Source organism: Sinocyclocheilus rhinocerous, unplaced genomic scaffold, assembly GCF_001515625.1.
Source record: "Sinocyclocheilus rhinocerous isolate Xijiao unplaced genomic scaffold, SAMN03320098_v1.1 scaffold1168, whole genome shotgun sequence".
In the NCBI taxonomy this organism is placed as follows: domain Eukaryota; kingdom Metazoa; phylum Chordata; class Actinopteri; order Cypriniformes; family Cyprinidae; genus Sinocyclocheilus; species Sinocyclocheilus rhinocerous.
The window spans coordinates 1,620,818-1,635,994 of NW_015650373.1; the positions used below are offsets into that span (position 1 = coordinate 1,620,818).

Sequence of the window (15,177 nt, forward strand, 5' to 3'; positions counted from 1 at the left end):
AGGGGGCGATTTCGGACACAGCCACAGACTCGTTCAAGAAGGAAACAAGACCGTCTTCATGACCGAGTCATTGAAATGATTCGTTCGAAAACACTGATTGTTCAGGAACGAAACGCTAAATTGCTTGGAGAACAGCAGATTGATTCAGTTGATTCAGCTTTGACCTCGCTTGCTGGAACTATTCACGTGTTAAATGCAAATTACTCGATATTAACCTCTGGTTTATTGAGTATTTATTTTTTAGTTTACCTCCTGGGGAGGGATGTCAAATGAGATGGTTCGAAGATCCACTTTAACAAACGAGTCCGTGCAGGGAATGATGAAGAAGATTCCTAGACACAAGTAACATTTTTAATTGTATTTGTTATTATATGATCTGTGTCAAACAGTACTGATTCGTTATTTGAACTAAACTGACTCCTTGTACAGGAACTGAGCTAGTAGGCCACATTTATTGTTTTAAGAACAAGTTATGTTAAGGTCCTCAGCTGTTAAACAGTTGGTAGCCTACCTGTGGATCAGAGGAACTTCTAAGGCAAATATTAATTTGCCTTTGACAAAAGTTGGTGTTACTTCAGTATTTGTTTAGCTTGGCCTACTGAATCGAAGATCTGAGAGACTGGCAGTCTACTCAAGTACTGAACATTCTTGTTTACCTGGTCCTTTGGCTTTTCGGGCTGTTATCCGCCCCAGTCTAAATATGACAGCACGCTCATACTCTTTCACAATCTATAAAACAGTAATCAAACATATGAAGTGGGTTATAAAACATTTGAACAACAACTGCAGGTGTAAAACATTCCTGATGTAACTTCCTGTTAAAGTGCAAGACTTAAGGGTATTTAGTAAAGTATTTAGCTATCATATTATTTTGTAAAATTAATTATTATAAATGTAGTCAAATGAATATGTGGCCATAAAATATTGATTTGTGTTTAAATTGTATTTTATTATTTGAAAAGAAAGGCAGCTGTGTTATAAGAGTCATGAAACCGATAAGAAACCAGTCGTATGTATGACAACTGTATGATAAACTTTAAAATGAAAATGAAAAATATAAAAATATAATGAATTCAAAATAGTAATAAAAATGACTAAAATTATACTAAAATAACATGGGTTCAAGAGAGCCTAGTAATAGTAATTCATATTTTTCAATATATTTATATATTTTTTTGTCCTGTTGTGGTTCATACCTTAATGCTTATGAAAATGCTGATTGGAAATATCAAGATGGAGAAAAGTGCAGAGATAATCACAAGGATCCACCCACAGCAGCCCAGACCCCCCTTATTTTCACCTTTAACCACAGAAAATGGTGTCATTCTCAAAAACAGCACATGACTAACATGAAGTTAAATAGGTCAAATTGTTCAAGAACACGGTGCTAATTACATGTTTTATTCAGTGAATACTGCATGTGATTTGATTGGTTTGGTTTGCAAAGAAACTAAAATTCTCTAACTAGCAACTTATCAGTAACACTCATCTTAACCCTTACTAACAATCAAACTGTGAAGCACATCTTATCTTTTACCCTTAACCCTGAATAGAAGCACTTTACACCAAAAATTCAATATCTGCCCCCCACTGGATCAGCAATAACCCCAGTGTGACAGATAAGGCTACGCTATTTTTTCCACACACACACTACACACCCAACAATTTCAAACCAAGGCCATATTTTATGTTCATGCCCTTTCTATCATACTCTTTTAAGAGAAAGACTAACATGTGTTTACATTTTACTTATCAAGTTATGATCTGATTTATAATCTGATGTGATTATTGAAATCAGCATGGGCTTTTGTGAATCTTTTTGTGAATCCAACATCAAGATTTTAGTACAAAATCATTAAATACATTGAAAAAAATGTGTATAGTGTTCTGTGGCTGTCACCATTTCCTTTTCACCATTTTAGCTTTTTTGAGGTTCCTTTAAATAGTCCTGCAGTTACTATACTGTTAGATATTGTGACATACCAAATGCATGGAACAACATTAACTTCAAGCTTAGTTAACCTTTCTTGTCTGTTCCTGGTGATTAGTTTCTGACTAGGAATACTAAAAATAACACAAACAGCTATTTGACTTCATATATGTACTGCATATTTCTTTCTTCCTCTTTCCCCATGCAAGTACAATTGTGTATTGGTGTGGAAAATTGACTGCTTTGCAAACCAAACACTAATGCAAATGACAAATCTAACTGATGATAGTTAAAGAATACAACCTCAATCGACACCTCAATCAACATCAACACTCAAGTCCAGTAGTAGTTTTAGTTAAGACAATTACTATATTATATTCTCAGTGCATTACTTGTTAAAGTACAATGTTCATAGACAAAAGGGACAGAGGGAAAAATAAGGTGAGATCATCTTACTGATTAGATTCTGCTTGCTCTGGGCTCCTCGCTCCATTTCCATGTGGGTTTGTTGCTACACGAGATGTGTAGAAGACGGCACTGGCTTTGTGGGTGACTGAGGGATATATTTGCACTGCAAAATCACTTCCTATGAAGGCCTTGTCTACAATGCAATTAGAAGATCATTTACAGACTCTAATGGTCTTATGACACCATCCATTGTGCAATATGAGGCTGATGTTTGTTAATGAAGCAGTTATGATGATTATGATTGCTCTGAAACATCCGCTATGTCTGGTTTTGGTCTAGATGCTTTATTCTTCAGCTATCAAGCAAGTATGCTTTTCCCTATAAAGATTTTGCCTTTTCCAACTGGTTTTTAAAACATTTTCTTGTTTTACTCTTAGTAAAACTAATAAACCGTTTCAGTGATTTATGAAACCGTCTGGTAGGTAGATCAGTATAACAATTTTTAGTTATTTCAACTTTGCATATCAGTAAAGCATGATTATCAAAAGAAATCAAATGTTGCTGCTAAAGTATGGGATTTTTTGAGGCTAAATTGTATTTTAATAGAATTTTGATGGATTACTATTTCTAACCCTTTTATAACTATATTTACTATATAAATATTTTGTATTATCTATATCTAGTGAGGAATTTCATCCATTACTTACATGCAGGAACTCGTAGGTAGTATTGCGTAACACCAGGTAAGTGATCGAAGGGTCAAGTGGAAACTAGTAATGGCAGGAGTCTCATGATGTGGAAAAGATTGAAGTAATTATTTCACTCCCGCTATGTGACCAAAAGTATAAGCAGGGTAAATCAATGTCAAAAAGAATCTATTTTATAGCGGTTCTCTGAAAAAGTTCACCAGCAAAGACCTCAATAGTTACTTCGCCAGGTTTTCTCTAACAATCAAAAAGGGGAAATCAGTAAATACAATACAAACTTCCTTCCAACACATTATCTACGGTAAATTAACATCACTTTTCTATAAACAAATACATAAACAGCAATAGCAGCCATCTAAAAACCAATTGCAATTCACTAATATCAATAATCTTTTACAATTAATCTGGTATTATTGGAATTCCGGCAGCAAATCATTTTGAATTTGTTTTTGTTTGTCTGTAGTGACTGCTTACATTGCATCTCAATTTAGAAAGTTGCTGTGGGTTTTGTGGTCATTCTGGAAAGTCCTGAACAGGTGAAGGGTAAAGTGACATATCTTCTGCTAACCAGAAAAATTCAGAATAAAGACAAAAATTCGGTAGGTGGCGCTGTTACAAAAGCATAGGGTCCTAGAACTGCGGTCCTGAAACTGCAGCCTCCGGTTGTGCAGGAACACCCTTCTCGTTGAGCGTGCACCAGTTGTACAAGTGCATTGTGGGATTGAATGAGTGCACTCGAGAACGTCCACTATGGTTTCGGACACCACTAAAAATGGCTGTTCCCTCAAATAGTGCCCTATTTAAGGGTATAGGGGGCGATTTCGGACACAGCCCTAGTCTTTCTAGAAGCAGCATGGGAGGTATAAATCTCTCAGTGTCGCTCAGGCCGAGGCAGTCGAGACAAGACAACTCAAGCAACCTGTAGTAAAGCAGAGCTGGAGAGTCCGCTTTAAATTATTATATAATTTATATATGTTGCATATTTTATATACAAATATAAAATTAAAATATAGCTATAAACATTTAAGTCGATTTTTTTGGATTATTAAACAAGTTGTTTAACGAGTCTAATATTTAGAGAAATCTTTTATATATTTGTATATAAATATATTAAAATTAATAATTTAAATAATTATATTAATAACTGTTATTATTAAATAACTCAGGATTTATTGATTGATTTTATTTTTCTGTGTGTTGCAGGTGATATTTAACTATTGATAATCAAGATGTCTAAAGGTGTGTCCATTGGCATTGATCTGGGAACCACTTACTCTTGTGTGGGGGTGTTCCAGCATGGCAAGGTGGAAATCATTGCTAATGATCAAGGAAACAGAACCACTCCAAGCTACGTTGCCTTCACAGACACAGAAAGACTCATCGGAGATGCAGCCAAGAACCAGGTCGCCATGAACCCCAACAACACAATATTTGATGCCAAACGACTGATTGGTAGAAAGTTTAATGATCCAGTGGTCCAGTCTGACATGAAGCTTTGGCCCTTCAAGGTCATCTGCGAAAATGGCAAACCAAAAGTTCAAGTTGAGTACAAAGGAGAGACCAAGACATTCTACCCTGAGGAGATCTCATCCATGGTCCTAGTCAAAATGAGAGAGATCGCCGAGGCCTACCTGGGTCAGAGAGTCAATAACGCCGTCATCACGGTCCCAGCATACTTTAACGATTCTCAGAGGCAAGCGACCAAAGACGCGGGGGTGGTCGCCGGATTGAACGTTCTGCGAATTATCAATGAGCCCACAGCGGCTGCCATCGCCTACGGGCTGGACAAGGGCTGGAGAGAAGAAAGGAATGTATTGATCTTCGACCTGGGTGGAGGCACTTTTGATGTGTCCATCCTGACGATTGAGGATGGGATCTTTGAAGTGAAAGCCACAGCAGGAGACACTCACCTGGGTGGGGAAGACTTTGACAACCGGATGGTGAAGCACTTTGTTGAAGAGTTTAAGAGGAAGCACAAGAAGGACATCAGTCAGAATAAGAGAGCAGTGAGAAGGCTTCGCACGGCCTGCGAAAGAGCTAAACGGACCCTCTCATCTAGCACTCAGGCTAGCATCGCGATCGATTCCCTGTTTGAAGGCATTGATTTCTATACTTCCATCACAAGGGCTCGCTTTGAAGAGCTTAACGCTGAGCTCTTTAGAGGCACGCTGGAACCAGTCGAGAAGGCTTTGAGAGACGCTAAAAGTCCCAGATCCACAACATTGTTCTGGTTGGCGGCTCCACCAGGATCCCCAAAATCCAAAAGCTTTTGCAGGATTTCTTCAATGGCAGGGATCTCAACAAGAGCATCAACCCAGATGAGGCGGTGGCATATGGAGCAGCGGTGCAGGCCTCCATCCTGATGGGCGACACTTCGGAAAACGTTCAGGACTTGTTGCTTCTGGACGTGGCTCCTTTGTCCTTGGGTATCGAGACCGCAGGAGGAGTCATGACTGCTCTCATCAAACGCAACACCACCATTCCCACTAAGCAGACGCAGATCTTCTCCACATATTCTGATAACCAGCCAGGCGTCCTGATACAGGTGTTTGAAGGTGAGAGGGCCATGACCAAAGATAACAATTTGCTTGGCAAGTTTGAGCTTACGGGTATCCCACCAGCGCCACATTGCCAATGGCATACTGAACGTATCCGCCGTGGACAAGAGCACAGGGAAAGAGAACAAAATCACCATCACCAATGACAAAGGTCAACTGAGCAAAGAAGAGATCGAGCGGATGGTGCAGGATGCAGAAAAGTACAAAGCCGAGGATGAGGCACAGAGAGAGAAGATTGCAGTGAAGAATGCATTGGAGTCTTACGCCTTCAACGTGAAGAATAGTGTTGAGGATGAAAAGTTGAAAGGAAAGATTAGTGAAGAAGAAAAGAAGTTAGTCATTGATAAGTGTAAGGAGGTTATCACTTGGTTGGAGAACAATCAGCTGGCTGAAAAGGAAGAGTATGAGCACCATCAGAAGGAACTGGAAAGTGTGTGTAATCCAATCATCAGTCGGCTCTATCAAGGAGTTCCTCCCGCAGGTGGCTGTGGATTCCAAGCCCAGCCTGAATCACAGGGCCCCACCATTGAAGAGGTGGATTAAAGAAGAGAAAATTTGCCTTACCATAGTGCAATATTACTTTCAATGTTAAATACGATATGGTGACCTTACTTTATGATACTTCCAGATTTATAAGAGCTAAGTTGTTTTATATCTTGTTTGTGAATTGTGCCTGAATTTAAATGTTGCAAGACAACTGTCTTTAAACTGTCAGATGAGAAATTAATGAATTGAGTGGAGTAAATTAATATAGAATGTTTTCTTATAATTTATTATATGTATTTATTATATACATGAATAAAAAAATAAATGCTAATTTTAAACCATGAAAAGGCAAGGGATAACCAAACCATGGCAAGGTAGAAAATGCATGACGTTAAACCTGCTCTACTTTACTTGTACACTAGGTGACGTTGTAAGACAAATTTACCTCAAATGTAAAACATCAGATTCTTTATATTTAAGTCTTTAATTTTTAAAAAACATTTATAACATATTTTTCTATATAATTTATATATTAATACTTAAATATATATATTTAAAAATTGCCCTTAGACTTACTTATCCAATTCTCCTGATCTTGATTGGACGTGGAATTTTGACTCAATGGACCCTTTCCCATTTCTGAGCATGGAAACGATAGAAATATAGAACGACTGATTACAAGGCTGTCAGATTATAGAAACATATCAATATATTAGCAGCAGTGTTTAGTATTTTTATTTATTCATTTTATTTAACGCCAGGATAGTAAAGCACAAAATATAGTGTTACAAATGCACAATAAATAGAATTCAAATACAATTTGAACAACAATATTTCCGATGTTTATTAATACGAAATGTGTCGTCATAGACCGTGAAAAGGGGTCCATAATCTGAAAAACTGAAGCTTTCCCCTGTAGCCTACTAATGAAATTGAGCTCACGTTCATACGTGATGCAGCGCTGTAAGGGTTACTGAGGCGCTGGAGCATCATCATCATCATCATCATCCTCCTCCCATGGGTTGTGTCGACTGTCACAAGATGCAACAGATCTTTTCCGACAAACTGATGATACCGTCTCATCCTTCGGCAACAGACGATTTGGCCTGATATAGATGTACAATCAAAGTTAACATCGCAGACGTTTTTCGCATGCGGTTTTATTTTAAACTCACGTTGTGATGAGGAATAATGCGCGCGCAGGTGACAGTCGAGTGTGATTTACTCATTCAACGACAAGGTGACATGAGTTTTGAAAGAGATGAAATGGAGAGTCATTTTTAGAGTAGTTTGACTTTTATTTGAACTAATTTTTAAAAAAGTTTTTCTTTGTAAATGTAATGAGAAATACCTAAGCGTGCGCGTTCAATTCGCTCGTGATACGCGGACGGTTTGCTCGTGTTTTGGTGTTTACTATCGTGTCAAAGTGCCCACGAACGAGGAACAACGCAAGCATCCACCCATAGCCTGAGAATCAAGAAGTGTTTCTCCGTTAACAGGTGGTTCTTCGCTCCTCTGATGGTCATGTTGACGGCGGAAACTCTCTACAGTTGTTCGACATTCATAACTGACGACAGCTGCGCAGGTTTAGAAAGCCAAGAGTTACTAGGTAAAAGCCTCTCTATCTAAATCTATGATCAGCTCGGTGTGTGTTTCGTCGTACCGCGGGCGCAAGTCAGGCAACAAACCTCCTTCCAAATCATGTCTGAAGGAAGAGATGGCCAGAGGCGAAAACTCGGACAAAATCATCATCAACGTCGGTGGCACGCGCCACGAAACCTACAGGAGCACCCTTAGGACCATACCGGGCACGAGACTCTTCTGGCTCGCCGACACGGACCAGCAGGTGAACCCGGTCGCAGACACGGGGCAGACGCCTACCACCAGCGAATTCTTTTTTGACCGACACCCGAGCATATTCGGCTATGTGCTGAACTACTACAGGACTGGCAAGCTCCACTGCCCGGCGGATGTGTGCGGCCCTCTGTTCGAGGAGGAGTTGGCATTTTGGGGCATCGATGAGACGGACGTGGAGCCCTGTTGCTGGATGACCTACCGCCAGCATAGGGACGCAGAAGAGGCGCTTGATATTTTCGAACCACCAGATCCGGAGGATGCGGAGGATGACCAGGACATGCCCAGACGCTTCGGAATTGAGGACAACCCTGACCGCTCCAGGGGATGCTGTGAAGTTTGGCAACCAAAAATATGGGCGCTCTTTGAAGATCCATATTCTTCGCGTGCAGCCCGGGTAAGATATTAGAACGCACATTACACGAATAGGGCGAAAAATAAGACCTTTACAATTTGTTTTCATTTTCAACAAATGGTCGAGGAGGAGATTCATAACTTTTATCAGAGGTCAAACTAAAAATCACGTGAGCAGTTTTATTTCTGTTCATTGTATCAATACAGGCTATACAGTATATGTAATAAATGTGGGTAGGTTTACTTTTTGTTCTGTAATTGCTTTAAAGAAGTCAGAAGCCAGAACAATTATTTGAAGAACCTATAATGAAACTTTTAGATCTGCTTTAATCTCCAATCTTCTTTATACAAAGAAAGCATTCAACATTTCAAAATGAACCTTTATTTCAAGGAAGGGCCCAAATTATGTCATTTCTTGGGTGTCACATTTCTAAGGATTATTATTAGTAGTAGTAATAGTAGTAAACTGTAATGAAGGAAAAATAAAAATCATAACAGAAAATGTGAAATACAGCTAAATATTTGGTAATTAAAAGTAGTCGAACATTAAAATAGTTTTACGTAACAAATGAAAAATGTAAAAAAAAATATTTTATACAGTTGCAAAGGTCAAGACCTCTGAGGCTGGACAGGCATTTCATTTGTTTAAAACTACAGTTTTAAAAGTAAAGTTTCTTTATTGGCATCTGTGGTTCCATGAAGAACCTTTAACATCCACAGAACCTTTGCAGAAAAGGTTCTTTACAATGGAAAAACATTATTTAGAATGTTCTAAAGTACTTATTAAGAATGTTCTAAAGAAGAGTTCTTTAAAATGTTCTTCACACTAAGAAAAAAAAAGTTTCTTTTAAGAAATGTTCACCTAAAGGTTTTTTGGGGAGTCCAAAATGGTTCTTCTACATGGAATTGCTGCAAAACCCCCCTTTTGGAACCTTTATTTTTAAGCTTCTACCTATTTGACAGATTCATTTTGTTTTAGATAATAGTTACTTTATTTACCCCTATAAGGTGCATATAAGTACCTTAAAGGTACATAGTACCTAAAGTGTTCAAATAAGTATGTTCATGGTACATATTTGTACCTTTCAAAAAGGTGACAGCTTTTGTAGTTTTTTTTTATATGTGATTAATAATGCTTTTAAAAAAGTAATAATGGGACACCAAAGTGTACCATATTCATGGTATTAACCATAAACTGATCATAATATGCACATATAAATTAGAAACCATTTGCATCTTGCAGTATTTAGTTTCAGTTACACACTTCTAACAGATGATGCATGCCAACAGGTGTTGCATTATGGTCATTAGAGCTTTCAGTCTTTACTCTCAATCTGTAAGTTAGTTTTGAATAAATGTCATGATCAGATCATCCTTACTCTGTGGTTACCACCAGTGGAAACAATCAGCTCCAACTATCTATTGAACTGCACCTGTCTCACACTCAAACATGCACTCACCCAAATGCCACCTGCTCTAGTGTTACTGCGTCACACTCTGATGTCAGATGTGTGAAATCCTGTCTTGCTGTGATGGATGAATGTCACTCAGAGAACTTTCTGTGATGCTTCAGAGACAGAATGATTTATTTAAAACTCATTCTGTGCCATATGCCCACTTATCAGAAGTGTTCAAAGTTGTGCAGCATTCAAATATGTCTAAATGACTCCTTTATTATAGGTTGGTGATTCACTAGCAGATAAATGCACTGGAATTGCCTTAAAGCAGTAAGAGTGATCTTTAGAATTTGAGGCTCAGTTTTAGGCAAGATTCAATCTGTAGGTGTAAAAGAGAAAATAAAAGAGTAAGAGAGCATAGTATAGTGCTTTTAAAACGTCTATATGTCAGTTTCGAATCCATCAAATGATGATGGGATGATAGGCAGGATGGACTCTCAGCAAGTATTGTCATGATGCTATTAAAATAAAGTGTTTAATCCTCACTCACAGTCATTCAGCTGGTTACTTTGAATTATTTGTGTTATAATGTGCTCTGTGCTTTCTCACATTAGACAGTCATGAATTGCTCACCAGTGCTGAATTTACTTAATCAAAATACAGTAACAACTGTAGTATTGTGAAATATTAGAATTTAAAACAACTGTTTTCTATTTTTTTATATGATAAAATGTAATTTATTCCTGTGATGACAAAGCTGAATTGTCAGCAGCCATTGCTCCAGTCTACAGTATCACATGATCATTCAGAAATCATTCTAATATGATTTTGTGCTCAAGAAACGTACGTATTATGATAAACATTGAAAACAGTTGTGCTGCTGCTACTATGTTTGTGGAAACCATGATGCATTTTTTTCAGTATTCTCTGATCAAGAAAGTTCAAAAGAATAGCATTTATTTGAAATTGAAATCTTTTGTAAAACAGTAATAATTGTTTTACTGTCACTTTTGATCAGTTTTATGTGTCTTTGGTGAATAAAAGTATAAAATAAAAGTATTAATTTCAAACTCGCCCAGGGATTTTGTTATCACACCAATTTTGACAGTGCATTTTATAGCTAATCATATCTTTCATATCTGTGTTTCAAGGCACATTTCAAGGTTGGATTCAGTTGTAATTACATCACAAGTAAGAGAGCACCCTTGGCAGAGCATACAGTCTCTGCTGTAATGAGTTGTTTAAATCGGTAATGTGAAAGCTTTTTATTGTAGGGCTAAATCTGTTCATTTCAAACTCGCCCAGGGATTTTGTTATCACACCAATTTTGACAGTGCATTTATAGCTAATCATATCTTTCATATCTGTGTTTCAAGGCACATTTCAAGGTTGGATTCAGTTGTAATTACATCACAAGTAAGAGAGCACCCTTGGCAGAGCATACAGTCTCTGCTGTAATGAGTTGTTTAAATCGGTAATGTGAAAGCTTTTTATTGTAGGGCTAAATCTGTTGCAGTATTGAACCCTGGACATTTGGCTCCTTTATTTTGACTGAGAAATCAATTTCTTTCCTTAGAGAAATTTAGAGGTGATTAATTGCTTTAGTTGCTTGGCACAGAGGTCACTTAAAAAAACAATGCTGTCATTCAATGTGCTAATTTTCTTCAGGGTGCAAAACAGACGTCAGGTTTCATTGATATGTAGTGTGTTTGTCATAGCTGTGTTTGTCATAGTTGATTGTTAACATCTACACACAGCTGAGCCATTGCCTTGAGGTCCATAACTTCTTCATCATTATTAAGCTAGCTGTTTGTTTTCCTAATTCATTTAGATGATATCCAGCAAACAGGCCTGATAGACTAAATGAGGATCAAAGAAAACCAGTATTCAGGAAGAAAGAGGTGAAACAGAACAGGTACACCTTCTAAAGAATAAACCTCTCAGAGCAAACAAGATGTCATTATATTCCAATCGCACAGAAATAATATGAAAATTCTGTCATCATTTGCTCGCCCTCATGTTGTTCCCGATTTTTTTTCTGCTGAAAACACAAGAAGATATTTTGAACAATGTTGGTAACCAAAAAGTTTTGGTTCACACTAGTGTTGTCAAAAGCACTGGTTCTTCTGTACCAAGTCAATACTTAAATTTTAAAAGTGTAATGATACCAGCCTTTCCACAGTACCAGTAGTACAGAGTATCGACCTGCTGACAGGCGGCTGCTTTCAAATGCTACCATAGTGTCTGTGAAGAGCATCAAAGGTTTCAATTTTCAATGTGTTTTTGCAGCGCTGAGCATTGTAGCCAGTCACAGATATGTTTGTTGAGCGTGTGAATGCAGTGGCCAATCCGAGGCGTGTAAGACAAGTCAGAATGGCCAGAGTTCGTTCAGCTTGAGCTCTGCACTCTCTCGAAGTTTCGCTCTAACCAACAAAATATAAACACGATGTAAATAAGAGATTCATTGTGCAGTATATAGACATTTTTTGATTATAACAGGAGTTTTCACTCAGTCAGTGAGCTTGTGCTGCGGATGAACTGAAATTAAATTAGCCTCATTGATTATAAGGGAACATCTTTGCTCACTTTCTGTGTATAACCCATTCATAATTTGAATAAAAGTTTTATTTTTCATGCTAAGTACACACTGCAAAGTTTCAGGAGTGAGGACTTTAAAAATGTGGGACTGAATGATCTGAAAATGCGATGTTTGACATTGTGAGAACCATAGCAACGGACGGAACAAAACCAATCGGATGTGTCAGAATAGATACTTAATTGAACAATATTTGAAGGTTACATGCTAATGTTTTAATGTGTTTACTTATATTAATATTAATTGCATTACAATATTTTTTGCTATGGTACCAAAATTGGTAGAGAACTGTGGAATTTGGTAGTGGTATTGGTACCGATTACTGAAATGTAAGTACAGTGACAACACTATGCTAAACTCATTCTAAGTTTCATTTTATTTATTATTTGAAGGCCAAGTGCCACTAATGTTGTGTTTTTGTAATGTTAAAAGGTTTAAATAAAGGAGTAAATTTTTAAGTATTATTGTTTTTATACCATGGTATCGACTTGTTTATCGAGTATCTATTGTACTTTGTACAAAGTACTTTTGGTGGTATCAGTACCGACTACCGACTACTGACTGTCATTGTATTTTTTGTCCATACAATGAAAGTCAATGGCAACCAAAACTATTTAGTTACCAACATTTTTCAAAATATCTATTTTTGTGTTACACAGAAAAAAGTCGTACAGGTTTGGAACAACATGAGCGTGAGTAAATGATGACAGAACTTTCATGTTCAGGTGGACTATCCCTTTAAGCTATTCTATAGCAGTTGAAATTTGCTGGATATGTCTTACATGCATGATTGCATGTGATGTGTAAGCCCTACCTCATAATTACAGCATTACGTTCTCACCGTCATGGTAATTAATCTCTCACTGGGTAATTGACCAAGGGCAGACACTGTCTGGATGTGTGTCTTACTTCTGGTAGCATGAGTTTGAATGGTTGTGTGCTATTAAAAAGCCTATAGAACTGCTCTTGCATTTTAAAGGGGCTCTAGTGGAGAAATTATTGATTGATCTACGGCTGCACAATTTAGGTGAAAAATCTAATTTTAATATTTCTGGTCAAAAATGCGACTGCAATTTAAAATGCCATTTTTAAAACAAATGAACAACAAAAATTATAAAGAACATCAGGTTTGTTGTGCTTGTTTGTACAGCTGCACAATTTGGCCAAAAATGTAGTGCTTATATGTCAGTATGCATACTGACATACTGACTTAAATGGGTCATATGACATTGCTAAAAAGAACATTATGTTGTGTATTTGGTTAACGCAACGTGTTTATGCGGTTTAAGGTTAAAAAAACACATTATTTTCCACAATAATGTACATTATTGTTGCTCCTCTATGCCCTGCCTTTCTTTACAAAGCTCATCGTTCTGAAAAGCGCGGTGTACGCTGATTGGCCAGCTATCCAGTGCGTTGTGATTGGCTGAATACCTCAAGCGTGTGACGGAAATGTTACTCCCCTTACCATACTGTGATGCCGTGTCCCGGCGCGATGAGACAACACCAATAAAACCCATTACAAACGAGGCATTTGTTGCATCCAGTGGGGACATAATTACTGATTATAATGACTTATACTGTCTCTAAAGAGTAAGGAAAATTTGAAATTGCATCATATGACCCCTTTAATAGTCATGACTACTAATATTTATTATGATTATTATTAATATAAATAAAAAATATTAAACAAAATAAGAATTATAATTGTAATAACACTTTTATTATTAAAATAAAAAGTAGAGTATTTAATAATAATAATTTTATTTTACATAAACTATTTATTTTACATAAAATATGTATTTTACGGAAAACTGTGGGGTGACCTATTAACATGCATTGGGCTATAACTATAAATCATTAGAAAGGTCTAAGGTCTTAATGTAAAATATTGTATTATGTTAAAAATCTGTTACAGTAATTTCTTAATTTTCGTTAGGAGGTATACAAAACTGAGGAATCAAAAATGGAGTCCATGTCTTTAATATGAAATATGAGCCTCTTATGCATCCACCAAAGAAAATAAAGTCTCAAATGCACGTTTTAAGCAGTTTAAACTCAAAGCACTTCCAGACATGGAGTAGTATTTACTGCAAACTTATGCAAGGTGCTCTGATCAATGCTGCTCTTCACTATGAAACATACTGCATATACTGTATATTCATTCTTTAAAAGTCGCAGCCTTTGTACAAATCACAATTGTGCTGATTTTTTGAGAACGACACGACTTTTGCCTGTGTGATATTATTCAATGTATTTATTCTGAAATGGCTTAAACTGGCCATTTATTTAATTATTTTATCATTTCAACCAGCCACTGTAGCCAGGTAGATTTAAAATTGTAATGTTTAAGTAAAATACGTAAAACATGATTCTTAATTTTATATTGCCAACAAAATAATTTTGATAGGCCATTATATTGCTTAGTCATAATGCAGTTACAAGTGCCTTTGCAAAAGTATTGAGACCAATTCTCTGATTTAATAGAACAGCAAATCCAACACTGAAGTATATTATTATTTTTCTAAGCACTTGAACCTTAATGTTTACATGGAATCTTGCCTGCTGTTAAGAATAATATAAAATATGCAACTGTGTAAGTATTCATGCCTTGTGCTGTCGAAGATCTAAATTTATACAAGCGTAAACAATTGCCTCTAACTAAATGTGAATCATTGCAATAACTTTTATTTTCTGAATAATATAACACAGTAGATATGACTGAATTACTCTGGATTCTGAACACTTCGCTGAACTTGAGAAATGGCTAGGAATGAAATGTGTGCAAATGAAGCTCTTCTCAAATTGACAGTTGTTCTGTTGTGGTTTGGTTGTTTTTACATCTCTCTCTCTCTCTCTCTCTCTCTCTCTCTCTCTCTCTCCCTCT

General features: G+C 36.9%; 2 protein-coding genes and 1 pseudogene across 2 annotated transcripts in view; 2 read left to right on the forward strand and 1 right to left on the reverse strand.

Moving 5' to 3' along the window:
• Window positions 1–240: 240 nt before the first annotated feature.
• Window positions 241–2,494, reverse strand: LOC107711927 (erythrocyte band 7 integral membrane protein-like). The gene is made up of 4 exons (XM_016517018.1): window positions 2,387–2,494; window positions 1,197–1,300; window positions 657–729; window positions 241–332 (listed from the first exon to the last, which is right to left on the reverse strand). Exons 1-4 carry the CDS (start codon window positions 2,427–2,429, stop codon window positions 241–243), a joined length of 312 nt encoding a protein of 103 aa, XP_016372504.1. The 5' UTR covers window positions 2,430–2,494.
• A 1,780-nt stretch (window positions 2,495–4,274) lies between these two features.
• Window positions 4,275–6,146, forward strand: LOC107711995 (heat shock 70 kDa protein 1-like; annotated as a pseudogene).
• Window positions 6,147–7,580: 1,434 nt separating this feature from the next.
• The window catches only part of LOC107711934 (potassium voltage-gated channel subfamily C member 4-like), a 24,523-nt gene continuing 16,926 nt past the window's right edge, over window positions 7,581–15,177 (forward strand). Inside the window, exon 1 of the mRNA XM_016517029.1 lies at window positions 7,581–8,340. Within this exon, the coding sequence (XP_016372515.1) occupies window positions 7,723–8,340 (618 nt within the window). The 5' untranslated portion in view covers window positions 7,581–7,722. The remainder of the gene's footprint in view (window positions 8,341–15,177) is intronic.